The 25,455-nt window shown below is 34.4% G+C and overlaps 1 protein-coding gene across 1 annotated transcript in view; it reads right to left on the bottom strand.

Moving 5' to 3' along the window:
- Positions 1-25,455, bottom strand: part of LOC150107584 (rootletin-like) — a 283,556-nt gene that overhangs the window by 218,463 nt on the left and 39,638 nt on the right. The window contains exon 4 of the mRNA XM_090392134.1: positions 19,067-19,258. Within this exon, the coding sequence (XP_090248260.1) occupies positions 19,067-19,258 (192 nt within the window). The remainder of the gene's footprint in view (positions 1-19,066; positions 19,259-25,455) is intronic.

Below are 25,455 nucleotides of genomic sequence, written 5' to 3'. Positions count from 1 at the left end.
CTATTGTCTAAGGCACTTTGTACCGTATCAATCCACCTATATCTTGGTCTTCCTCTGGGTCGTTTTCCTGCTGACCTGGCAGAGAACACTTGTTTTGCTAATCTTTCCTCGCCCATTCTGTTTAAGTGACCATACCACCTGAGATTAGCTCTGCTAACGCATTCCTGGATGCTGACAATGTCAAGTTCTTTCCTAATATCCTCGTTTTTAATATGATATTGCCATTGATGCCATCTGTTCACGCCTATAATCTTTCTCAGGACTCTCATATCTGTGGTCTTTAGTCTTTGGTCAAGTGTTTTACTTCTGACCCAGCTCTCAGATCCATAAGTTAAAACTGGTTTGAACACTGTCTTGTATACAGCTAATTTAGTGTTCCAAATAATTTCTCTTATTCCATATGAATTAATTCAATTGACTTCCCACCATACCAGCTTTGCTGATTCTGTTGTCTATTTCTATATTTAATTTACCATCTTCAGTAAAAATCGTGCCTAAATAGCTGAAATGTTTTACTTGTTCCACAGGTTCTCCATTCACAACACAGTTGACATTTTCAATGATTCTGCCTATTTTCATTGTCTTTGTCTTTTTATTGCTGACCTTCATACCATATCTATTACAACAGCTATTCAATTTAGTCAGAGAATCTTGTAGACTTTTAGCGGATTTATTTAGAAGTATAACATCATCCGCATAAAGCAAAGAGCTGACATTAACATCTCCAATTTTGATATCATGTTTAATACCACTTTCCTTCATAATGTGATCCATATAGATAATGAATAACAGAGGGGATAATTTACATCCTTGCTCACACCAGATTTAACATTAAACCATCTATCTGTACTTCCTTCAATTCTTCTAACTGCTGACTTACAACTCAAATAAAGACTAAGTATTGCTTGATATAATGCCCCATTGACACCATATAACCGCAGCGTATTGAATAGCTTCTCTCTTGGCACCTTGTCATATGCCTTTTCCAAATCGACAAAACTTAAATACAGATCTTTGTTATATTCCCATGCTTTCTCGACTATTTGTCGTAAAGTGAAGATCTGATCCTGACAGCCTCTATTTGGCCTGAATCCAGCTTGTTCTTCACCAAGCTTTTCTTCCACAATTCTTCTCAACCGTTTCTCAAGTATACTTGCATAGATCTTGCCAGGAACACTCAGTAGGGAAATACCTCTGTAATTCTCACATGAAGTTTTATTTCCCTTTTTATATATGGGTACTATGAGAACTCTACTCCAATCATCGGGAATTCATCCCTCTGTCCAGGCCTTCTGAACTATGCAGTGCAGCCGCTGTACGACTCTCACACCACCATACTTCAGCATTTCTGGTTGAATATCATCTACTCCTGCTGCCTTTCCACATTTTAAGCCTTTGATGGCTTTTTCTATTTCAAGTATGGATATGTATTCCTGACTGCATGCCTGGTCAGTGTTTTTTACAACTGTGCTGTCATCACTGCTTGTTTCATTTAGCAGTTTTTCAAAGTAATTACTCCATACTTCAAGGATATCTTTTTCTCCCATTTTCATGTCATCTTTATCATCTCTAACTCCTTTTACAGCACTCTTTCCTCCATTCCTAAGCTTCTTCAACAACCTCCAGAATATTTTACCACCTTCTTGATATTTATTTTCTATATTCTTGCCAATGACTTTTGTTTAGCTAGTTTTACACAGTTGTTAGCATTCTTGTATTTGTCTCTGTATTCTCTAAGAGCACAAGCTGACTTATTTGACAGGAACTTTTGATATGCTTTTTTCTTTTCCTTCACTGCCTCTTTAACTTCCTGTGTACACCAGGGAGTTCTGATTTTTTTTATCCTTACAGACAACCTCACCACATGCCTCTCTGGCAGCATCAATCAATGTTTTCTTCAGAGTTTGCCACTGAATCTCCAAGGTTTGATTCCTGTTCTCAAACTCTTTCATTTTTTCTTCAATAATCTTTGTGTATTTTAGTCTACAGCTCACATCTGAGAGCTGCTCAACTTTTATTCGCTTTAAAACTTTCTTACATGTTATTCTTTTCAATATGAAATTCAATTTTATCCTGCTCAAGACTAGATAGTGATCACTTCCAATTTCAAATCCTCTGTACACTCTGGTATCCTGCACCAGGGAGAAAACATCACTATCAACAATAACATAGTCAATGAGACTTTTCTTATTCCTAGCCTCTTCTCTTCATGTGAATTTGTGCACATTTTTATGTTGGAACATGGTGTTAGTAATAACCAGTCCATGTCCTGAGCAGAAATCCAACAGATATTTGCCATTATTATTAGCTTTGCTCCTTTCTCCAAATTTTCCCAAAATATTTTTGTATGTCTCACAATCATTTCCTACTCTGCTAATTAGATCCCCAACAAGGACCAACTTTTCATTTTTCATTGTGTCAGTTGTTTTTTCTAAAGCTTCAAAAAATTCCTCCACTTCTACCTTAGTAGAACCTTCTGTGGGACCATAGGCACAAATAAGTCTCATTGTCCAGTTCTTCATTCTCATATTTGCCCACATTACTCTACTTGAGACTGACTTCCATTCAAGAAGATTAGCCTCGTATTTTGTGTTGAATACTATGACTACTCCTTCTTTTCCTAGATTGTCATTGCCTGAATATAACATTTTGTATTTATTGCTCAGAAAGATCTCACCAGTTTTGGTCTTTTTTGTTTCAGTCACCCCTATTATGTCGATCTGGTACTTATCTAATTCCTCAGCTAGCTCCATTTCTTTGCCATTCAAGCTTCTTATGTTGATAGTACTGATCTTTAACTCTGGTGATGTTGAGTTGGGGTTTGTTTTCAGATTTGTTCCCGTAGCTGACTTTTCGCTGTTCGACCTGGTTCCCTGGCGAAAACAACGGGGGCCTTGTTTAACCGGGCGACACGCCCCAGCCGGCATGAAATTTTGTCATGTTGTACCATCATTTTTTATTTTGTTTTAACCAATAAGAATACAATTTGATCGGCTAAATCCCAAATTGCCAGCCCATCCTCATTCGTTCAGTATCCAAGTAGATACCCAACAGGGTGCACCACGAGAAGGTGAGGATTGGGCATTGGGTCAGAAGCCATGGTCGGTTCTCCGCATTCCTTTAAAGGCTATGTGGAGGTTTCCTCTCAGTTATACAGCTTTGTCCCTTAAGCATCCCATGCTATCCAGTCAGCAAATGATATACATTACAAACAATGATAACAAAATTAGAAAATGAAATAAACTGTTTAAAGTACATAAGTGAACTAATGTGGAAATGATTGAAGAAAACAAATGTTTCATAACATGATTCTTGAAGGAGTAGTATCATTTATTTATAGCAAATTAACCTATATAATTCTGAAACTAGACAAAAAAAAAAAAAAAAAAAATGTTTCCTTTAACTGTTTTGCAAAAAATTTTCCAGTGAAATAGGAGTAATTTATTTATTGACAATCCACTTAATCTATTAAGTGGACTGCTGGATAGCATGAAGCATTTTTAGGGAGCTTTTTGGTGCATCTGTCCCAAAAGTATATCAACCTTACTTAAAAAACATATACAAGTATATCAAATTAATAATCCTTTACACATAATAATAAATCTCATTTAATTAAAATTTCAGCCTAGGTTGGTTTACACAGGCAGCTGTATTACCATAAAAGATTTGCTCTTTCTAGTTTACAATTAAATATTAGGCGCTTCATGGAATTTTTAAAACAAAGAAAAAAACAAAAACCAAAGTTTATAAAATAACTTTTTTGATACCGTATTTATTATAGCATTTATAATTTTAATTCCTGCTTTCAGAAGTGCTATAGTCCTTTAATGCATGTTTCACTCAATTAACTAAACCTCACAATAGCAATATCTGAAAATCATAGCCATACTTATCGTGTATTAAAAAAAAAAGAACTAAATAAAAAGCATTTTGGAGAGGAAGAGAAAGAGCAGCAATGAGGAAAAAAAGCCCTCAGTTAACAACCATTTAATCATCATATCTGCTTATGCTTATAATTATTTTGGAAGACTATTAAATGAAATAAGTAGTAACAGAACAGTAGTAGAAAATATTCAAGAAAAATACAAACTGCAGTACAAACTACTGATAAGTAGTTGAGATGGAGAAAGTTATCAAAAGCCTGAAATGTGGAAAGGCAGCTGGAATAGATGATATCTGACCAAAATTGGTTACATGTGAGGGTATAAAAGTTTTGCAGTGGCTACACTGCATAATTCAGAAAAGCTGGTCAAAAGGTCAAATTCCAGATAATTGGTATAGAGATGTCATAGTTCCCATTTATGAAAAGACAATAAAACTGCATGCGAAAATTAGAGATATTTCTCTACTAAGTGTTTTGAGTAAGATTTATGATGCAAGAATACTTGAGGAAAACTGTGGAAGAAAAACATAAGAAACAAGTAGGGTCAGGCCAAATAGAGGCTGTCAAGAATGGATTTTCACTTTATGACAAATAGTTGAGAAATTGTGGGAATATAACAAGGAACTGGACTTAAGGCTTGTAGATCTGGAAAAAGCATGAGGTACCCAAAGATAAGCTTTTCATAACACTACAATTATATGATAAATGGAACATTATACAGACCAATACATAGTCTATATTTAAGTCAAGTCAGCAGTTAGAATTGATGAATTATAATTAGAAGGAAATACGGGAAGATAGCAAGATGTAAAAAATTAGCTGTAAGACAAATAGGCACACTATCTCAACTCTTATTCATCATCTACGAGGTGGTATCAAAAAGCTTCGAGACTAGGTTTGTAACACGCCAACAGATGGCAGTACAAGGCTGCACACACACAGTCACAAGGAGCACCTACCTTCATAAGTCAGTGTGCCAAAAGACATCGTCCTGTGTACATCGGGAGCTGTGCAACTGATGCTATTCTGACCACCTGTGTTGCCACATCTACAATTTCATCGAGGACAGCAAGTTAGAACAAAGAGCAAATGTAAAATTCTGCATGAAACTGGGCAATTCATGTCAAAGATCATTACCGGTGACGAAACTTGGGCGTACAGGTACGACCCTGATACAAAGCAACAGTCTTCACAGTGGAAGAGCCCATCATCTCCACCACCAAAAAAGGCGAGGCAGGTCAGCAGCTCAATCAAGTGCATGCTCACCGTCTTTTTTGACAATCGCGGCATTGTGTATCGAGAATTCATCCTCAGGGGCCAGACCATCAATAGAGAGTTCTACTGCCAGGTTTTAAGGCATCTGAGGGAGGACATTCGGTAAAAGCGACCAAATCTGTGACATGCGAAAAACTGGATGCTCCACCACGACAATGCACCCTGTCACTGAGCTCTCCTCACACGCGAGTTTCTAGCCAGAAACAACATGATCTCATTTCCACACCCACCCTACTCGCCAGATTTGGTTCCTGCAAACTTTGCCCTCTTCCCGAAGATGAAGATCCAGCTCAAAGGTCACCGTTTTGACACCACTGCAGAGATCCAGCACGAATTGCAGAAGGTGCTTGACATGCTTCAAAAAGAAGACTTCCAGGACACATTCCAGAAGTGGCAAGAATGTTGGGAGTGCTGTATTGATATGCAAGGGGACTATTTTGAAGGTGATAGTGTGTAAACATAAATAAAGTAATTTCTCGTAATTAAAGCTAGTCTCGAAACTTTTTGATACCACCTCATATACGGAAATCATTATGAAAGAAAGTGGCATTAAACCTGAAATTAAAACTTGAGACAACACACTTAGCTCTTTGCTTCATGTAGTACAAAGTTGGCATGAAAATCAGCAATAAAAAGACCAAAATTATGAAAATAGACAGTAACACTAGAAAACTTATAGAACAAGTAAAACATTTCAACTATTTAGATACAGTTGATAGTAAAGATAGCAAATTAAATATGAAAATAAACAAGAGAATAAGCAAAGTTGGTATAGTGGGGAGTCAGATGAATAAATTTATGTGGAATAAGAGAGAAAGTGCCAAAACACTAAGCTAGTAGTATACGAGACAGCATTCAAACCAATTTTGACTTATGGATCCGAGAGTTGAGTTAGAAATAAACCACTCAATCAAAGACTGGATAGAGACCACAGATGTGAGAGTTCTGAGAAAAATTAGGAGTGAACAGATGGCATGAAAAACAGCAGTCATTAAAAATGAAGATATTAGGAAGGAACTTGATATTGTTAGCATTCGAGAAGGAAAAGTTAGCAAAACAGCTCTTTCATGCTGATATAGAAGGAAAAAGACCAGAGGAAGACCAAGATCTCAGTGGTTTGACTCAGTCAAAACTGTCCTAGAAGACTGAAATATTAGATATAACAATATTGGACTGACAAGTAATAGACCAATTTGAAGAAAAATTGTTGATAGGAGATTAGTAATAATGTACACCTTAATCATGTAGTACTGTCATAGTATCCCACACCCAGTGAAGTTACATATCAAGGAATTGATTATGATAATCAAGTGCTATTTGTTTTATAAGCAATTTTTTTTTCCACTCTGAATTCTCCTCAAATGGAAATATAATAAGGAGAAATAAAACTAAATATGATAGTTATTTAAACTAGATTTGATTTCTACTCTTGGCATGCTAATCAGTAAGGTTGTCTGGTGTTAATGGTTTCTGGGAGGGAAAGGGCAGAAGCAAGATAATTATCATTAATTAATAGGGATACTCCATGGAGTCAAACGACTCATTGCAGGAGACTCACTCTATTCATTATCACAATACCTATCATACATCTTCTTAAAACCTATTCACTGTCAGGGCATTCACAACCACATCTGGCAATCCATTCCACTTGTTCACCACTCTCCCAGAAAAGAACCTAGTCCACAAACCCTTATTTACCTCACTCTTAGACAACTTCCAAGTGTGACCCCCTTGTTTTCCCCCCTACTCCCCCACGTACTGGAAAATTTTTTCTGTGTCAATGTTATAGTATCCCTTTAGTGACTGATAAGTTTCTATTAAATCCCCTCTCCTCTACTTGTCAGCTAAACTCTGTAACCCACATACCCTCAATCTTATCCTCATAGGGAACATTCCACAGACCTGTCACCAGCTTGGTCACTTATCTCCTTTGTGCCCTTTGCCCACACTACCAATTTATTTAAATCATTTTTGTAAGATTATCTCATCAACTTTATTAACTATTACCCTCCCTAGTTTTGCATCATCAGCAAACAACTGAATGTTCCATCAAATCTTCTGCTATATCATTAATACAGTCATACCAGGACTCACGCGAATCCGTAGTTACGTGGTTTCATATATGTTATGTATTCCTAGTCTTATCACCACTAGTCGTATCTTTCCGGCGCCGGCCGCATTCACCAGTGTCGCACATGCTGTCAACAAGCACTGATGTGTTTCACGCGGTCTCCATTCATACACGATTTTTATAGTCTACAAACCTTGCGATTGTTTAATGTTATGTTCTTGATAAAAATTTTATCACATAAAAAATAATAATGTCGTCCAAAGGAAGCAAGTCCCATTCTCCTACAACTAGCAAGAAAAGAAAAACATTGACTTTGGAAACAAAACTCAACATTATTAAGGATTTTGAAGGCAGAATGAAAATTTGTGAGCTAGCAAAGAAGTTTGATCTACACAAATCCACAGTAAGAACAATCATAAAAGAAAGGTTTACAGATTTTGGAGGACATAGATTCTAACAAGGAACGACTTGTAGCCACAAGGTAAGGAATAAAAAAATCATTAGCTTGCTATGAAGAAATTTTGCGTGACAAGAAAAAGACAAATCTATTAGATTTTATGAAACCATTGACATCGAAATAACTTTCTTTTTTTTTTTTTATGTACGAAAAAATACAATTATGATTATATTTCTTAAAAAATATAGGTGTTTTTGTAAACCTTTGGTCCCAATTAACTATTATTTTGTATGTTTGTATGCAAAATTATACCCAAGTTACATGAATTCGACTTGCGTGCTTTTTGTTGGTCCCACCTACCGCATAACTTCGGAGTATGACTGTATACAAATTAAAAAAAAAAAAAGTAGTGGTCTTAGTACAGAGCTCTAAAGCACACCACTAATAACATTCAACAAATGAGATAATGATAGATTAAACATCAGCTATATATCATTAGACAGATTATGATACAGCTGTTCAAAGATTATGATAAAGATCATGTTTATATATAAGAAATTTTATAAACTGAAAACTGCTTCTCTTAAACAACATGCAGATCTTGATCAATCAAACCCAACAGCAATTTGTATATCTGCTACTTCGTTCAAAATCACTTTTAGGACCTAAAAGAGGGATGAAGATATTCTTCTCAGGATAGCCAAGTAGATTAGCATGACTGCAAAACCTATGGTTAAACCTCAACCCTGGATATCAAAAATCATCTTTATATTTCAGTAGTTCTGGTCAAATATCACACTGATTGCCTTTCCACATTTCAGGTTTTCAACAGCATTTTCTATTTCTAGTATTGCTGATGCATTCTTCTCACGTGTTCTCTACCTGTTTTGCCACATAGTTTTTTTTGTGTATATTAATGTTTCTATTTTCATCTTTCTATCTGCCCAAACCCAACCCAATGAAATGTACGTACCTCTCCAATTACTTTTACACATTTTCCTTCATTTCTAACTTCAATAGTTTCCAATATGTCTGGCCTCCTTTGTGATATTTATCTTCTATATTCTTACAAGTCTTCAACTTTCGTTTAAACTTTTAAAACGCAGTTCGACTTAGCTTTCTTACATTTTTCTTTGCATTGTTTCAGAACATCTGCTGACTTATTAGCAGAAACTAGTGATATACTATCTTTCTTTCCAGGACTTCCTCTAACTTCTGGAGTCCACCATGAAGTTTGTATTTTTCAATCCTTGTAAGCAACTTTACCAAATGCCTTTCTTGTTGAATTGCTCAACTTTTTTTTTCAGATTCTGTCACCAAGTCTCAAATCTTATTTTTAAACTGGTTCAGCTGTTTCCCTCTTGAATAATATTTGTATATTTGAGTCTACAGTTCACCTCTGAAAGCTGCTCAATTTATTCTTTTTAAAACTTCATCATCATCATCAAATTCCTGCCATGTACCCTCAATGTACCCAAGAGGCTATTTTTCCGGCAACATAAATTAAGTTTAATAATACGGGATTCACTATCTCCCTTAAACTTAATTTATGTCACCGGAAAAATAGTCTCTTGGCTCGTTATCATCGTAATAATAATACACGAGTACACCAGTTTGGCAATTCGTTAGTAGGGGTATATGTAAGTTCGGTTCACTTAACCTTGATATTCCAGGTCTACCTACTCACTGATGAGACCTCAATAAGGGTTGAAACCGGTCTGGGTAGTGACCTCTCCTCATAATGTAAAACAGTAATACATCTCCTAGGAGCTGCGTTTTACATTATGAGAAAATATTAAGGATAGTGACGGAGCTTGCTCCACCTTTGCTCCGAGTTGCACTAGTGTTGTACTACCCAAGTGATTACTTACGCTTGGACTCGCTGATAGTTCTTCGGCATGAAACTCTTGGATTTCGATCCAAGTTTCGTACCCGGCTGTAGAATAATACGGGATTTACTATCTCCTTTAAACTTAATTGATGTCACCAGAAAAATAGCCTCTTGACTCGTTATTGTAGCTCAGATTGTTGTTCATGTGTGAAGGGTCCAGAACTATTTCTTTGGATTCTATAATTCATCTTTCAAATTCATCCTTGCATATATATAAATTGGTTGTGCAGTCCCAATCAACTTGGTGTTGACATTCTTTCCAGTCACGTTCTTTTCTCCGCTAACTCTAACCTCGAAGAACATCAACACCAAATTGATTGGGACTGCACAACCAATTTATATATATGCAAGGATGAATTTGAAAGACGAATTATAGAATCCAAAGAAATAGTTCTTGACCCTTCACACATGATCAACAATCTGAGCTACAGATTGTTGATCATGTGTGAAGTACTGGCGCTCTAAAATTAGCTGTCACACACATTCAACTCATGCTAACAATAGCACGTGGTCACCTATTCAAATATGACTGTTACTATTCTTCTTTTTATTTAGCTGGAAAGTCCATGTTTTTTACCTTGTTAGTTTTATAAGTTTTGTGTTATTTCTTACTCACCTGAAGAAGTCGGGACACTGATGAAACTAGTTGTGATTTATTAAAGTTTGTGTTATACTTTCTCGGGTTCTAGTCAGTTAAATATTAATTTTATAAATGTATACATCCCGAGTCAATCCTAATAACAACATATATATATATATATATTTTTTTTTTTCATTTATTGTTATGGCGCAAAGACATACTGCACCAGGACTCAGGTCACAGCAGTACATATGGCAATTGATTAGTAGGACAATCACAAAACATCCATGCCCTTGGGGGGGGTGGGATTCAAACCTGCAGCCTCTTGGCTGAAGAGTGGATACGCTAACCACCTAGCCAACCTTAATTCCCAATCACCGAAAGTTAATGTGCATTCTGTAATACATCCATTATGAATACAGAAGATGGGAGCCTCTGTATTATTTAATAGAAGTTCCTATACTTTTTTTTTTTAATCCAGTGAGAATTTATTAGGTTGGACTAACTTGCATAAAGATAAGAGAAAAAAATAAAAATAAAATAAAATAAATAAAGTCTATGCCAATGAATTCACTTATTTGTATCCCTTTCTGGCTGAACACTCTTTACTTTACTATTAGTTAAGAACAAAATGTTTTAATTATCTGAAACAAAGTATTAAAAAAAAATCTTTAAAAATACTTAAAAGTTCCACTTACTAAATCACAAGACTTTTTAATTATAAGTGCTTTTTTTTAAAAAACATTTTTCATGAAGCAAGGCATAAGGCAGAACAGCAAGAGAATTAAATCAAATATGGAACCAAGATTTAGCCAGAGATTCATTTATGTTTTTTGACTGTACAGGGAGCCTCCGTAGCTCAGTTGTTATAGATTAAGCCCTTGGGTAGGAAAGACATGGGTTAGATTCTGTCAGTGACGTGATGAACCTTTATCTGGTCTCTTTTGACGAAAGGTGAGTTAGCCCATCTCATATGGAGGTAGGGTTTTTTCCCCCACCTGGAAACTCAGGTTTTTCGTCCCCCAAAACAGGCAAACTGGCCTTGTGAACAAACTCATCTACAGACATAGGACACACCAGGAGGAATAGGGATAACTACTTTATCTTTGAGACAGTTGCAGTTGCAAGAATAAAAAAACCTCAAAACTTTAAAAAGGGTAGAAGAGGAGGAGTAAGAAGACTGTACAAGAGTAAAATCTCTTACATCAAAAATATTTGTGATAAAATAGCATACTTGTGTAAATGTTATCAAATGTAAGTGAAATGAAACTGAATAGAAGTAAAATGGCATAACTGAATGCAAAAAAAAAAAAAAAGCATAAGATCAAACTGGGATATCTCCCAAAAATTCACAGAATACTGACCTCATTTGCTATACAAACACACAAAAAAAGTATTTCAGGCTTTAGAGAACATGCTACTGATATCAGACACACCACATCTACTCATGGAAGAAAAAAACTCTTATGTAGATGTAAATATTTATAGTACACGCATTGCGCTACAATAGACTATGGAAAAGCCTCATAGAATTAATGCTAATTTGAGCTTACTTTTACAAACAGTAAAAATGCAAAGCTTGCAAGGACAGTGAAATGAATTTCCTAGTAAATAACATTATGATCAGCAGACAATGAACAGACTACCATTAAAATCGAAAAGCCAAAATCAGAATAGTTTATCTTACTGGATCAAGATTTCAAATATAAAACAAGCTGTTACTTGCATGGAATTTCATTACTTTCAATTAAACTCTAGATTAAAGAAATACTATATATTGAACCATATTTCTTTAAAGTTCTAACAGAACCATATTAATTTATGCCAGCTGTCCATCATTGGGTCTGTTCAATTAGGAAGTTGACTTGCTCACACTAGCAGTGTCCCCAGCTGACTAATGCTAATGAAGATTTGTATCTTCATCACTTGTATTTTCTCACTCTTTGTAATTGGAGGTGACCAACTATAACGTTGACTGATGAAGTTATCAGGTTATTTTTGATTTTAATAGTGCATGTATGCGTGTGTGTAGTATACAGAAACTAAAGAAAGCTGAAAGATCTTTCTCCTCATCATCATACGTATCAAGGATTTAGGCCTAGTATGGCCTGTTCCGGCCTTAGAAGTCATCGTTGAATCGTTTAAGAGGACGTCCTGGTTTTCTTTTTCAAGATCTTTCTCTCTCTTTTCCTAAACCTTAACATAAATGATTATATAACACTTTAAAGTGTTATATAATCATTTATGTAAGTTTGTAGTCTTGTTTTACAGAATGCAGTTAAATGTCACACACTAAACATACCATGCAATAATGCAACTTTGACAGAATTTGATTAACTATCTTTAACTGCCCATAATAATTCTCACTTTGATAATGACTCAAAGTATGATGAAATTTTAGTGTTGCAATAGAAGAATTTACATGGGTCAGTTATTGATAATTACTTGTATTGGTACTCAGACCCCCCCGCCCCCCACAATTCCCATTGCCTAAAAGAACAGAAGTCCAATAATCAACTCTCACTACAGCAAAGACCACCATAGCAAATTACTGCAGAGTCCCAACCAAAGCACCACAGGTACAATGCTATGCTAAAAGAATAAGAAACTATTTTAGTGAAGTCCTAACAAGTTTGCTATAGTGAAAATCAACTTAACTTCTAAGAAATTAAAAACTCATAATAACAACCAACTTTGAAAATAGCAGCAATAGTCACATTTTTTGCCTGTTAATAAATGACATCCATTTTACACCACACATGGAGAAGAATCAACAAATAGAACCCTGTATTTTCAATGGTTGACTGACTATCATTGCATATGCTTTAAGTTTGATCTTTGTGTTCAACAGACAATATTATTGAGGTCTTTAATTAAAAGAGACTTTTTCCTGGATTTATGTTCAAAGAATCTCATTACTAACTTTGAAAACATATGGATAGGATGCCATATCAGAAGATAAGGTCAGACAACTTTCCTGCTTTTTCTAATATTACAAAAGTAATGAAAGTGGACAAATAACTGAGAACTGCAATAGTTTTATGCAACAGTCAGTGTGCATCTAATCCCTACATTTGGAAGTTGATTTCAACTTCTGAAAAACATCATCATCATCAAATTCCTGCCATGTACCCTCAAGGGGTGTACAGGATATGATAGTACAACATGAAAAAAATTACATTATTATTAATTTCCTATCTACAATTTTCTTCCAAATCAGTCTGTTACTTGTCAATACTCCAACATTATCAGATCTTATATTTCTATTGTCTAAGGCACTTTGTACCGTATCAATCCACCTATATCTTGGTCTTCCTCTGGGTCGTTTTGCTGCCAACCTGGCAGAGAACACTTGTTTTGCTAATCTTTCTTCGCCCATTCTGTTTAAGTGACCATACCACCTGAGATTAGCTCTGCTAACGCATTCCTGGATGCTGACAATGTTAAGTATTTTCCTAACATCCTCGTTTTTAATATGATATTGCCATTGATGCCATCTGTTCACGCCTATAATCTTTCTCAGGACTCTCTTATCTGTGGTCTCTAGTCTTTGGTCAAGTGTTTTACTTCTGACTCAGCTCTCAAATCCACAAGTTAAAATTGGTTTGAACACTGTCTTGTATACAGCTCATTTAGTGTTCCGACTAATTTCTCTCTTATTCCATTTGAATTTATTCAATTGACTTTCCACCATACCAGCTTTGCTGATTCTGTTGTCTATTTCTATATTTAATTTACCATCTTCAGTAAAAATCGTGCCTAAATAGCTGAAATGTTTTACTTGTTCCACAGGTTCTCCATTCACAACACAGTTGACATTTTCAATGATTCTGCCTATTTTCATTGTCTTTGTCTTTTTATTGCTGACCTTCATACCATATCTATTACAACAGCTATTCAATTTAGTCAGAGAATCTTGCAGACTTGTAGCAGATTTATTTAGAAGTATAACATCATCCGCATAAAGCAAAGAGCTGACATTAACATCTCCAATTTTGATATCATGTTTAATACCACTTTCCTTCATAACGTGACCCATATAGATAATGAACAACAGAGGGGATAATGTACATCCTTGTCTCACACCAGATTTAACATTAAACCATCTTCCTGTACTTCCTTCAATTCTAACTGCTGACTTACAACTCAAATAAAGACTAAATATTGCTTGATATAATGCCCCATTGACACCATATAACTGCAGCGTACTGAATAGCTTCTCTCTTAGCACCTTGTCATATGCCTTTTCCAGAACGACAAAACTTAAATACAGATCTTTGTTATATTCCCATGCTTTCTCGACTATTTGTCGTAAAGTGAAGATCTGATCCTGACAGCCTCTATTTGGCCTGAATCCAGCTTGTTCTTCACCTAGCTTTTCTTCCACAATTCTTCTCAACCGTTTCTCAAGTATACTTGCATAGATCTTGCCAGGAACACTCAGTAGGGAAATACCTCTGTAATTCTCACATGAAGTTTTATTTCCCTTTTTATATATGGGTACTATGAGAACTCTACTCCAATCATTAGGAATTTGTCCCTCTGTCCAGGCTTTCTGAACTATGCAGTGCAACCACTGTAAGACTCTTATACCACCATACTTCAGCATTTCTGGTCGAATATCATCTACCCCTGCTGCTTTTCCACATATCAAGCATTTGATGGCTTTTTCTACTTCAAGTATGGATATGTATTCCTGACTGCATGCCTGATCAGTGTTTTTTTACCACTGTGCTGTCATCACTGCTTGTTTCATTTAGCAGTTTTTCAAAGTAATTACTCCATACTTCAAGGATATCTTTTTCTCCCATTTTCATGTCACCTTTATCATCTCTAACTCCTTTTACAGCACTCTTTCCTCCATTCCTAAGCTTCTTCAACAACCTCCAGAATATTTTGCCACCTTCTTGATATTTATTTTCTATATTCTTGCCAAAGTCCTCCCATGACTTTTGTTTAGCTAGTTTTACACAGTGTTTAGCATTCTTGCATATGTCTCTATATTCTCTAAGAGCACAAGCTGACTTATTTGACAGGAACTTTTGGTATGCTTTCTTCTTTTCCTTCACTGCCTCTTTAACTTCCTGTGTCCACCAGGGAGTTCTGATTTTTTTATCCTTACAGACAACCTCACCACATGCCTCTCTGGTAGAATCAATCAATGTTTTCTTCAGAGTTTGCCACTGAATCTCCAAGGTTTGATTCCTGTTCTCAAACTCTTTCATTTTTTCTTCACTAATCTTTGTGTATTTTAGTCTACAGTTCACATCTGAGAGCTGCTCAACTTTTATTCACTTTAAAACTTTCTTACATGTTATTCTTATCAATATGAAATTCAATTTTATCCTGCTCAAGACTAAATAGTGATCACTTCCAATTTCAAATCCTCTGTACATTCTGGTGTCCTGCACCAGGGAGAAAACATCACTATCAACAATAACATAGTCAATGAGACTTTTCTTATTCCTAGCCTCTTCTCTCCATGTGAATTTGTGCACATTTTTATGTTGGAACATGGTGTTAGTAATAACCAGTCCATGTCCTGAGCAGAAATCCAACAGATATTTGCCATTATTATTAGCTTTGCTCCTTTCTCCAAATTTTCCCAAAATATTTTTGTATGTCTCACAATCATTTCCTACTCTGCTAATTAGATCCCCAACAAGGACCAACTTTTCATTTTTCATTGTGTCTGTTGCTTTTTCTAAAGCCTCAAAAAATTCCTCCACTTCTACATTAGTAGAACCTTGTATGGGACCATAGGCACAAATAAGTCTCATTGTCCAGTTCCCCGTTCTCGTATTTGCCCACATTACTCTACTTGAGACTGACTGCCATTCAAGAAGATTAGCCTTGTATTTTGTGTTGAATACTATGGCTACTCCTTCTTTTCCTTGATTGTCCTTGCCTGAATATAACATTTTGTATTTATTGCTCAGAAAGATCTCACCAGTTTTGGTCTTTTTTGTTTCAGTCACCCCTATTATGTCGATCTGGTACTTATCTAATTCCTCAGCTAGCTCCATTTCTTTGCCATTTAGGCTTCTTATGTTGATAGTACAGATCTTTAACTCTGGTGATGTTGAGTTGGGGTTTATTTTCAGATTTGTTCCAGTATCTGACTTTTCGCTGTTCGCCCTGGTTCCCTGGCGAAAACAACGGGGGCCTTGTTTAACCGGGCGACGCCCCAGCCAGCATGAAATTTTGTCATGTTGTACCATCATTCTATATTTTGGTTTAACCAATAAGAATACAATTTGGTCGGCTAAATCCCAAATTGCCAGCCCATCCTCGTTCGTTCAGTATCCAAGTAGATACCCAACAGGGTGCACCACGAGAAGGTGAGGATTGGACATTAGGTCAGAAGCCCTGGTCGGTTCTTCGCATTCCTTTAAAGGGTATGTGGAGGTCTCCTCTCAGTTATACAGCTTTGACCCTTAAGCACCCCCTTCTGGAAAAAAAAAAAAAAAAAAAAACAGAAAGTTTAAACAAAACGAAAAATGAGAAAGTGGTAGCAAGGGATATATGCATGTGGTAGAGGGGATTCCTACTTAAATTTATCATGATTTTGGAACAAGAATAAAGTTGGCAAAGAAAACCTTTTATTATACTAGCACAATTTACCTCGTAACTAATATAAAATGTTAAATTTTAGTTCATTTTGCAGCTAATTTCATATTAGTGCACTGATATCTTACAATGCAAATAAAATTAACTGATATTTTTACTGACAAGTAAAATTTGCTCTGTAGCTAGCTACATATTTTAATGTGGTAAGAAAGGTGGCAAGGAATATCAAAACCTATTTTTGGGATGCTTTTTTGTGTTCATGGTGAGAGAATAACATACATGCAGCAGCAGCCTTTAAGATATACAACATGATCATCTCCATAACCAAAAAAGCAATAATAGTGAAAGAAGGGCATGAGTAACTTGGAAAATGTGAGAATGAAGACAAAAGGGAAATAATTGAAATACACCTGAAAAAGTAGCACAAAAGAAATATGGAATGAATGTGTGAAAAACTGGAATGATTGAAACAAGAAATTTACTAAGCAAAACAAAGGTTGGAGAAGACTGAAAAAAGTGGTATATGTTGGTATGTCAATAAAAACATAAGATGGTATAAAAATAAATGATATAGTAACCTATAACAATAGCTATACAGCAAATTTATGTCTTATTACATGCTTTCTTGTCTGGGAGGGTCTAACTCATCTCAGCTGAGGAAGAGAAAAAAAGTTAATATTCCAAAAACATTCCTAGAAATATTCCAAATGTTCCAATTTTCTGGTGCAATGTTTCAGAAGATAACAATCTTTGTGAATGTAATAGAGGGCAATCTTATGTACGACAATAATAGGATTGTTGTAAAGGAAAGATTATTGAAAAAATTTAGTGCTCTGTGTGTGTGTGGGAATTACCGTGGGTTAGATAATATCGAACCACTTCTCTCAAGTTTAAGAATCTCTTCAAATACTTCAAATCATTTCATGCCTCCAATAAGCAAAAGGAATTAAAAAAAAAAAAAGTGGATTATGAAATCATTTACCACCTCTAAAGATAATATTCACCAACATCTAGGACATAGTGAGATTCTAAATCCCAATTTGAAGAATAGAATACAGAGGCTATCCATCTTACCAGCAGGCTAGCTGGCATAATTTGAAAGGGAATTAATTTTGTACAAAATGGTTATTTACATTACACCAATCACTGACCACAAGGAGATGCATATCTGTTTATTATATCTCTGGCTGGTTTGCAAGTTTGAAAAATGTGACATTCAGAATGAAAAAAATCCTGCGACTCTCTCTCTCACATATATATGAGAGAGATGGGGGGAAAGAAGGGGTAAGAAGAGATATGAAAAACAACACTGAAGAAACTTTTTTCTGTATTGCTATTAACTGCTTGACAACTTTGTAAACAAAAGGAATAGGAGGGCTGTAATTGCAACCAATTTGATGCAAAGGGTTGTGTACAAGGAATGGTATTTGGTATGTGGACAATAATTTTGATGGGAAAAAGGATATATATTAACAAATTTGTTTGCATTCAAAAGATCTGGCATTAAGTAACTAAAAAAGTAATTAAATGCTGAGAGTAGATGCAAAGAGTCAATGAGATGAAGCTGTTAAAACTAAAGCTGAAAAGGTTCTCAGTAAATAATATAAAGTGACTACTATTACTGAGAGCAGAGCTATCATTTCTAATTGTTCTGTGATGGCTTGACAATTTTTTTTGTAAAGATACCAAGTCTGAATACATATCTATCTAATCAAGTCAGGAGTAACGGAGGGATGGAAAAATGAACCTAATGTTGCTAAGCATTTGCAAATGCACCTAAAAAAAGCAATGAAAACACTTTAAAAGAAGTAAACTACTCATAACAGTGAATGAAATTTATAAATACAGAAAAATATTTTAAAAAATTGATAAAATAACCAACAAAAGATTATCAAAGATAATCTTAGCATACAATGCCAAAAAGAATAGAGGCACAGGACCAAAAATGAAATAAAAGGTCACAACCTTTGAAATTCATGTATGAACTATGATGATTTAATTAATTTCCCATATTTATAGATCCATGTACAATCAAGATTTCAGTTTCAGTGATTATTAATATGAATTAAGACGATAATAAGCAATTTGTATTATGTTAGCACAGTGCCTCCTTTCTGATCTGAGCAACTTTTGCTATGCAGAAATGACACTAACTATTTTTATATAATAAAAACATATTTTCTTGATGGGCTCCAAGAATATATCTCTAATGTGCTACAAAATACATATTTTGAAGTTTATCATTTTTACAAGTTTTAAAAACTGAGCAAGAATGTGAGCAGTCTTACCTGTATATCAAATAGCTCATAGAAAGCAGTCCTGAAGATCGAGATTCAAAACATATTGATTAAAAGGTAACCTATATAAATTACTAAATCAAGGATTCTTATGATTCTTACTTTTGTCTGTAACTCCTGCACCAAATGGGCCTGCTGGTTTTGTGCTTCTTGATAAGTTAAAATCCGCTTATGGTAAGTATGGAGTTCACTTTCTAAGTGCTGCCGCAATTCAGAATGATGTTCTAATAATTTTGTTGACACTGTCTCATCCTGTTCTAAATCTTCACCTTGCAATTTAAGCAACTGTTCCATCTATAAGAACATAAAACATTTATATAAGTGTTTCCAAGAGAAATTCTAATAAGACTGCTACCAAGAAATTCTAATACAACCCAAAACTAATATTGATTTCACTTAATGACAAAAATTAAACTGTTTCTTGTGTTAATCATGGAACCATTTTTTTTTTCTATCATACATGATTTCTGAAAATTTCTGATTTATTACTCCATAAATTATGTATTATTTATTACTCCATAAATATAGGATTATGTAATATTTAGTCCTTAAATATCATTACAAGTAGACACTTCATAAGAAATCAGATTATTTTAATTTTTTTTTTCTTTATGTGCACGCTGTTTCTTCCCTTATACCAGAATAAAATATGGATGTAAATAAGAGTATAATTTCTTTAAGTATAGCAAACATTCTTTATCTCATTGAAATAAACTTATTACTATCACAAATCCAGATTATAGTAGCATAATTTTGCTATTTCAATACCTGAAATATATCTATCAAGATAGCTCTCTCTCTAGCAGACTCAACAGGCCTAACTTCCTCAATCCCATCCTCATCGCCAACGAGACCATCTCAAAGATCACTACTGGTTAAAAGTGATTCTCAGCATAATGTAAAGCAAAAATGCATATTCTATGTATTCAATTATGGAATTAAAAAAAAAAAAAGGCAGACCGATATAACACAATAAGTAGTGTTTTATAGATAAATAGCTTACTCATGAAGATGCTTCACAGTTAAACTTTTGTTTGTTTATGGCAGAATAACATATAGATGAGCACTGTATAATGCAACTTTGTTATTCCACAGGATCTGTTATCACTGTTTCAATTGCAAGGATGATGTGTTCTAAATACTGACAAAATTATAAGAAACTTGGAAAAGAATAAACTGGATACAAACCAAATTACTGTTTGTTTAGTGTGTTAAATTTGGTCATCACTGTCAAACACTTTCACTTTGCTCTCAAAAATAGTTGATATAGTGTTTTAACAAGAGATATGAGGAATTAAGACATGCTAAAAAAAAGCAACAGGACTGGATATTACTACATATCTTAAGAGCAGTTCTAGCAAGTTAATGACAGTTTTTGCAAAGTGTCATGCATTTGGGGGTCTGTGGGGTTGCCCAGTTCTTTTGTCATCTCATATCTTCCCATCCCACTTTGAACCTCTTATGCAACCCTTATACTGGCCTTTATGGTATAACCACCATAAACTGCTCTTAACAAGTCTGTGCTTTTGAAAACTTGATAATTATTTATCAAGAGTTCTCAAAAGGGTAACTCTCAAATGAGTGGAAAGAGGACAAGGTTGTTCTTTAATTTCACAAAGGGGAAGAGGGGGGTAATAAAACTGAGGTTTCAAATTACAGGCTAATTTGTGTGTCTGGAGTTATGATTAAAATGGTCGGAGAGTGCCAGAACACGGAACTCAGTTGACAACAGCATTCTCTGTAACAGTCATGTTTAGCAATTGACTTGCATATTACAATGTTACAAATATTGTGGGAAAGAGAGAAAAATATAATGTAGCATATTTAGATTTCACAAAGTCCTCTGATAGGTTGCCACACATATTGATAACTAAACTGGCACAGATGGAGTTGGATAAGATAAATTCATTTGATAGGTTGATTATTAGACTATGGAGAAGCGATATCCTGAATTAGGAGGAAAGTAAATAATGACATGCTGCAGGAAGATCTGTTTTAGGACAATTTAACCTCTCCTATTATCATTAACAACATAAATCAAATGCTAATATTGTGAATGATAATAGGAGAGGTTAAATTAGGATAGTTCTTTCCCAACCTGTAGGATGTACAGCAGATATGGCCCTACAGGAGGATTTGAATAAACAGTGTAAGCATGCAAGTGAGTAGAAATGACAGTTCAATGTTGCTAAATGCAAGCTTTGAAATTTGGTGGGGAAAATCTTGAAGGTGGAAGAGATAAGGCACCTAAAAAAAAACAGGACATGAACAAGGAAGAGAGCAGCTTCTTTCCATGAAGGGAGGTTTGTAAGTGAAATGCACTGTTGTGGTGAGAGAAATGAATAACTTGAAGTCAAGTGCCATGAACTGCATATGGCAGTGAGACCTCCTGATGAGTCAACTTCAGAAACATTACCAATAATGTAAATAGTAATAATTTTATAATATTGTCAGAACTTGTATTTCAGTCTTTTAAGGTACTTCTAACTGCATCCATCCATCTATATCTTGGTGTTCCTATTAGTCTCCCTTCCATCAAACAACTGTTTTGCTAACTTTTTCCCATTCTGCTCAAGTTAACCATAGATTAACCTAAGATTATCTCTCTCTCACACAATCATGAATGCTAATAATATCAGGATCTTTCCTAATATCGTCATTTTTAATACCATTCTTCCATTAATGTCATCTGTTCGTATTCACAATTTCCATATTAACTCTTATCTTTGGTATCTAGTCTATGATCAAATTTTATTTATAATCCAACTCTCAGATCCATAAGCTAAAATTGGTATGAATAATGTCTTGCTTGAACAATGTGCAAGTGGTTTATTTTTTGATTAATTTATCTCTTATTCCATATAAATTTATTCAGCTGACTTAGCACCATAAGAGCTTTGTTTATTCAGTTGTCTATTCCCATATTGAATTTGCCATTTTAATTAGAGATTATGCTTAAATAGCTGAAATACTGTACTTCTTCTATAGTTCTTTATTCAGATGTACCTACCTATTTATAGCTGGCTAATATTTTTAGTGCCAAATTTGTTATAGCACTTACTCAACATAGCTAAGGAATTCTGTAGACAAGTATTGGATTTATTTAAGAATATAACTTTATTTGCATAAAGAACTTAGGTTAACATCAATTTTGATTTCAGGCTGACTACCACTATGCCATTGTCTTTCATAATTTTGACCTACATAGATGAGTAACAATAGAGATAGCGTGTATCCTTGTCTCGCACACCTCATTTTACATCTGCATCTCCTTTAATTCTGTTTCCTTACAATTCAAGTCTCTACTTGGATTGTTTCCTTACAATTCAAGTAGAGACTATGTTTGCCCAATATAGTGTTCCATTTACACAATACAACTGTAGCATTCTGAACAGCTTTTCTCTTGTACTTTATCATATGCCTTTTCCAAATCAACAAAACTTAAATAGAGATTTGTTATATTTGTATGATTTCTCAACTATTTATCTTAAAGTGAAAATGTGATCATGACTATCACTATTTGGCCTAATCCAGTGTGTTCTTCTCCAGTTTCCCTTCCACAATTTTTCTTAGCCTAATTAAATATGTTAGCATAAATCTTACTTGAAACACTCACTAAGGAAATTCCTCCATAATTGTTTTATTTTATGTTTAATGTTTTATTTCTCTCTCTCTCTCTCTCTCTGTTGTGTATGTGCGTGCACGTGTGTATATATCAGGAGCATATATTCAGGGGGTACTGTGCACATCCACAGAATAGCAATTTCATCAATATCATATTTTTGCATTTATTCCTGTTAAAGACTCCCCTAATTGTTTGCTGGCTTCATGTGAGTCCTAAAATTAAAATTTATATACTAATGCACATGAAGAAGATGCATAAATATTGTATCACATTTGGGTTAATTGCCCAGGTGTGTCAAATACAAACACCTTTGAGCTCTTTAACCAAATGTGCAGATGGTGCAGCGTATCAAATTCTTAGTGTTCCAGTGGCTTTAAACAGTTCAGAAAACAAACATGTGCACTTGGACAATAGTACACAAAAGTCATTAGTGACTGTGATTGGTTATTGTGTGAAGCAATCCAACTGAACATTGTCATTTGTCATGAGTTGCTGTTTGTGTTTGAGTTTCATCTGTTTTTGCATGAGTGAAGTGTGAACTGACATGTTTATGACACTGATATAGACAAGTTTTTAATATATATTTATAATTTCCTATAAATAATTGATAACTTGTTTTTGCCCATCTTTACAATGGGAAACAGTGTTGATCATGTACTGAATGACCTATTTTCTGCCAGAGCCTTCATGGATTGTATGATTATAGTTGAAGGAGGTTGGAACTTGTGTAAAAATAAGTAAAGTAAAATGATTTACTTTACTGTATTTACTTGAATATAACTCTCCCTTGTGTATATCTCACACCCCTGATTTTACTTTACAAAAAAAAGAAGTTTTAAACTTTTTTTGTGTGCAGAGTATATTAAAGTTTTGCATATACTTCGCACACAAAAAAAGTTTAAAACTTTAAGAAATAGATAGTGAATGTTATAGCAGTTTCAGATGTTTTGAAATTCAGTTGAAGAGAATCAGCATTTCAACTAAACAATCGCTGATTTGCCTTTTTTTTTTTTTTTTTTTTTTTTTTTGAGTCACATGATCTTTTGTTAATACCATACCAATCATATGCAGAGAGATGAAAGGAACCAGTAGAGGAAATGTGGGAGTGAGAGCATTTACTTCTACTTGATCTTGGATTGTACATGGGTGGATTAGGATTAAAATTAAAAGACCATCACTCGAACTGTTGTGCAACTAGATTTTGCATTTGATTTGAGAACTTGGGACATGATTTTGCGAGAAATAATTAATTTAATTGCAGAAACATTGTTGCAAAAAAATTAAAATATATCACGTGACGAAGGTGAGCATGCTGATAGCATAAATAACATTGATAACTAAAATTTAAATGCATTCATTTTATAAATAATGTGAACAATTATGAATTATAATGAATACTGAGGATTTAATTATAAACATCAATTTTTTTTTTGAAAACATTTTAGTTTCCAAAAATCCTCGCATATATATCTCGCACCACGATTTATTAACTTGAATTTCGAGAAAAACCGTGCTAGTTATATTCGAGTAAATATGGTGTTTCAGCCTTTCTTTGGTTGGACCTGGAAAAAATAATAATTTCCCAAGTAATTACTTTTTCCCAATTTCTGTGCATATTATATGGCTGTATTTAAAAATTGTATCAAAATTCAAATTATCTGTGTCTCACTCTAGTATTTGCCAATGATATTCTAATCTCACCACAAAGCGTAAACTCTGTGCTTGTAACATAAAAACAGCGTACATGAAGCACAGATATTATTCATTTGACCTTTATGTTTTCCATATTTAAAATTATATTAATTGATAAATTAAAGTATCCAAAATGATCCTACAATTAATTTCACTGGACCAATTACAATGAGCACTGATGTGCTATGCACTCTTAAAATTTTTGTATATTGATAAAAATGCAATCATGCAGTTAAATTGATGTGAATTTTGTAATGCTGGTTGCATAAGCCACACGACAGCACACCCAACCTAAATGGAAAAGTGCCACTGCTGATATATATATATATATATATGTGTGTGTGTGTGTGTGTGTGTGTGTGTGTGATGACCAGCTTTTACTCGGTTGTTATACATTTGAAAAAAATATAGATTTAATGACTATAAGACCGAGATAACATATAAAGATTTTAATGATAAATACTACTAGTTTCGCATATAGCAGCCTTCTTCAAGTATTTATAAAGGAAAAGAATACTAATAAACATTGAATTATTTAACAAACTGGAAATTACAGGTACAAATTGCCTCACATAATCGATACATAAAAACGTTGTATTTTTTCAAGTTGTTCCAACTGGCGTGCCATTATTTGTTGCAATTGTGCGTGCAGGTTCACGTGAACGCCAATATTAAATAACTGCAACATGGCTATCTGGGATGTTATAACTTAAATTGTTGTTTAAGTGGAAATCCTACTGAACCCGGTCCACTTAAACAACAATTTAAGTTATAACATCCCAGATAGCCATGCTGCAGTTATTCAATATTGGCGTTCACGTGAACCTGCACGCACAATTGCAACAAATAATGGCACGCCAGTTGGAACAACTTGAAAAAATACAACGTTTTTATGTATCGATTATGTGAGGCAATTTGTACCTGTAATTTCCAGTTTGTTAAATAATTCAATGTTTATTAGTATTCTTTTCCTTTATAAATACCTGAAGAAGGCTGCTATATGCCGAAACTAGTAGTATTTATCATTAAAATCTTCATATGTTATCTCGGTCTTATAGTCATTAAATCTATATTTTTTTCAAATATATATATATATATATATATATATATAGAGAGAGAGAGAGAGAGAGATGAATAATATGAGAGTTCCACTCTCATCATCCAGAGATATAAA

Source organism: Typopeltis vanoorti, chromosome 4 (genome assembly GCF_054136105.1).
Source record: "Typopeltis vanoorti isolate ZY-2024b chromosome 4, IOZ_Tvanoo_1.0, whole genome shotgun sequence".
NCBI lineage: Eukaryota > Metazoa > Arthropoda > Arachnida > Uropygi > Thelyphonidae > Typopeltis > Typopeltis vanoorti.
Note: the sequence above shows the minus strand (reverse complement) of the source record. Positions and strands in the feature narration are given on the sequence as shown.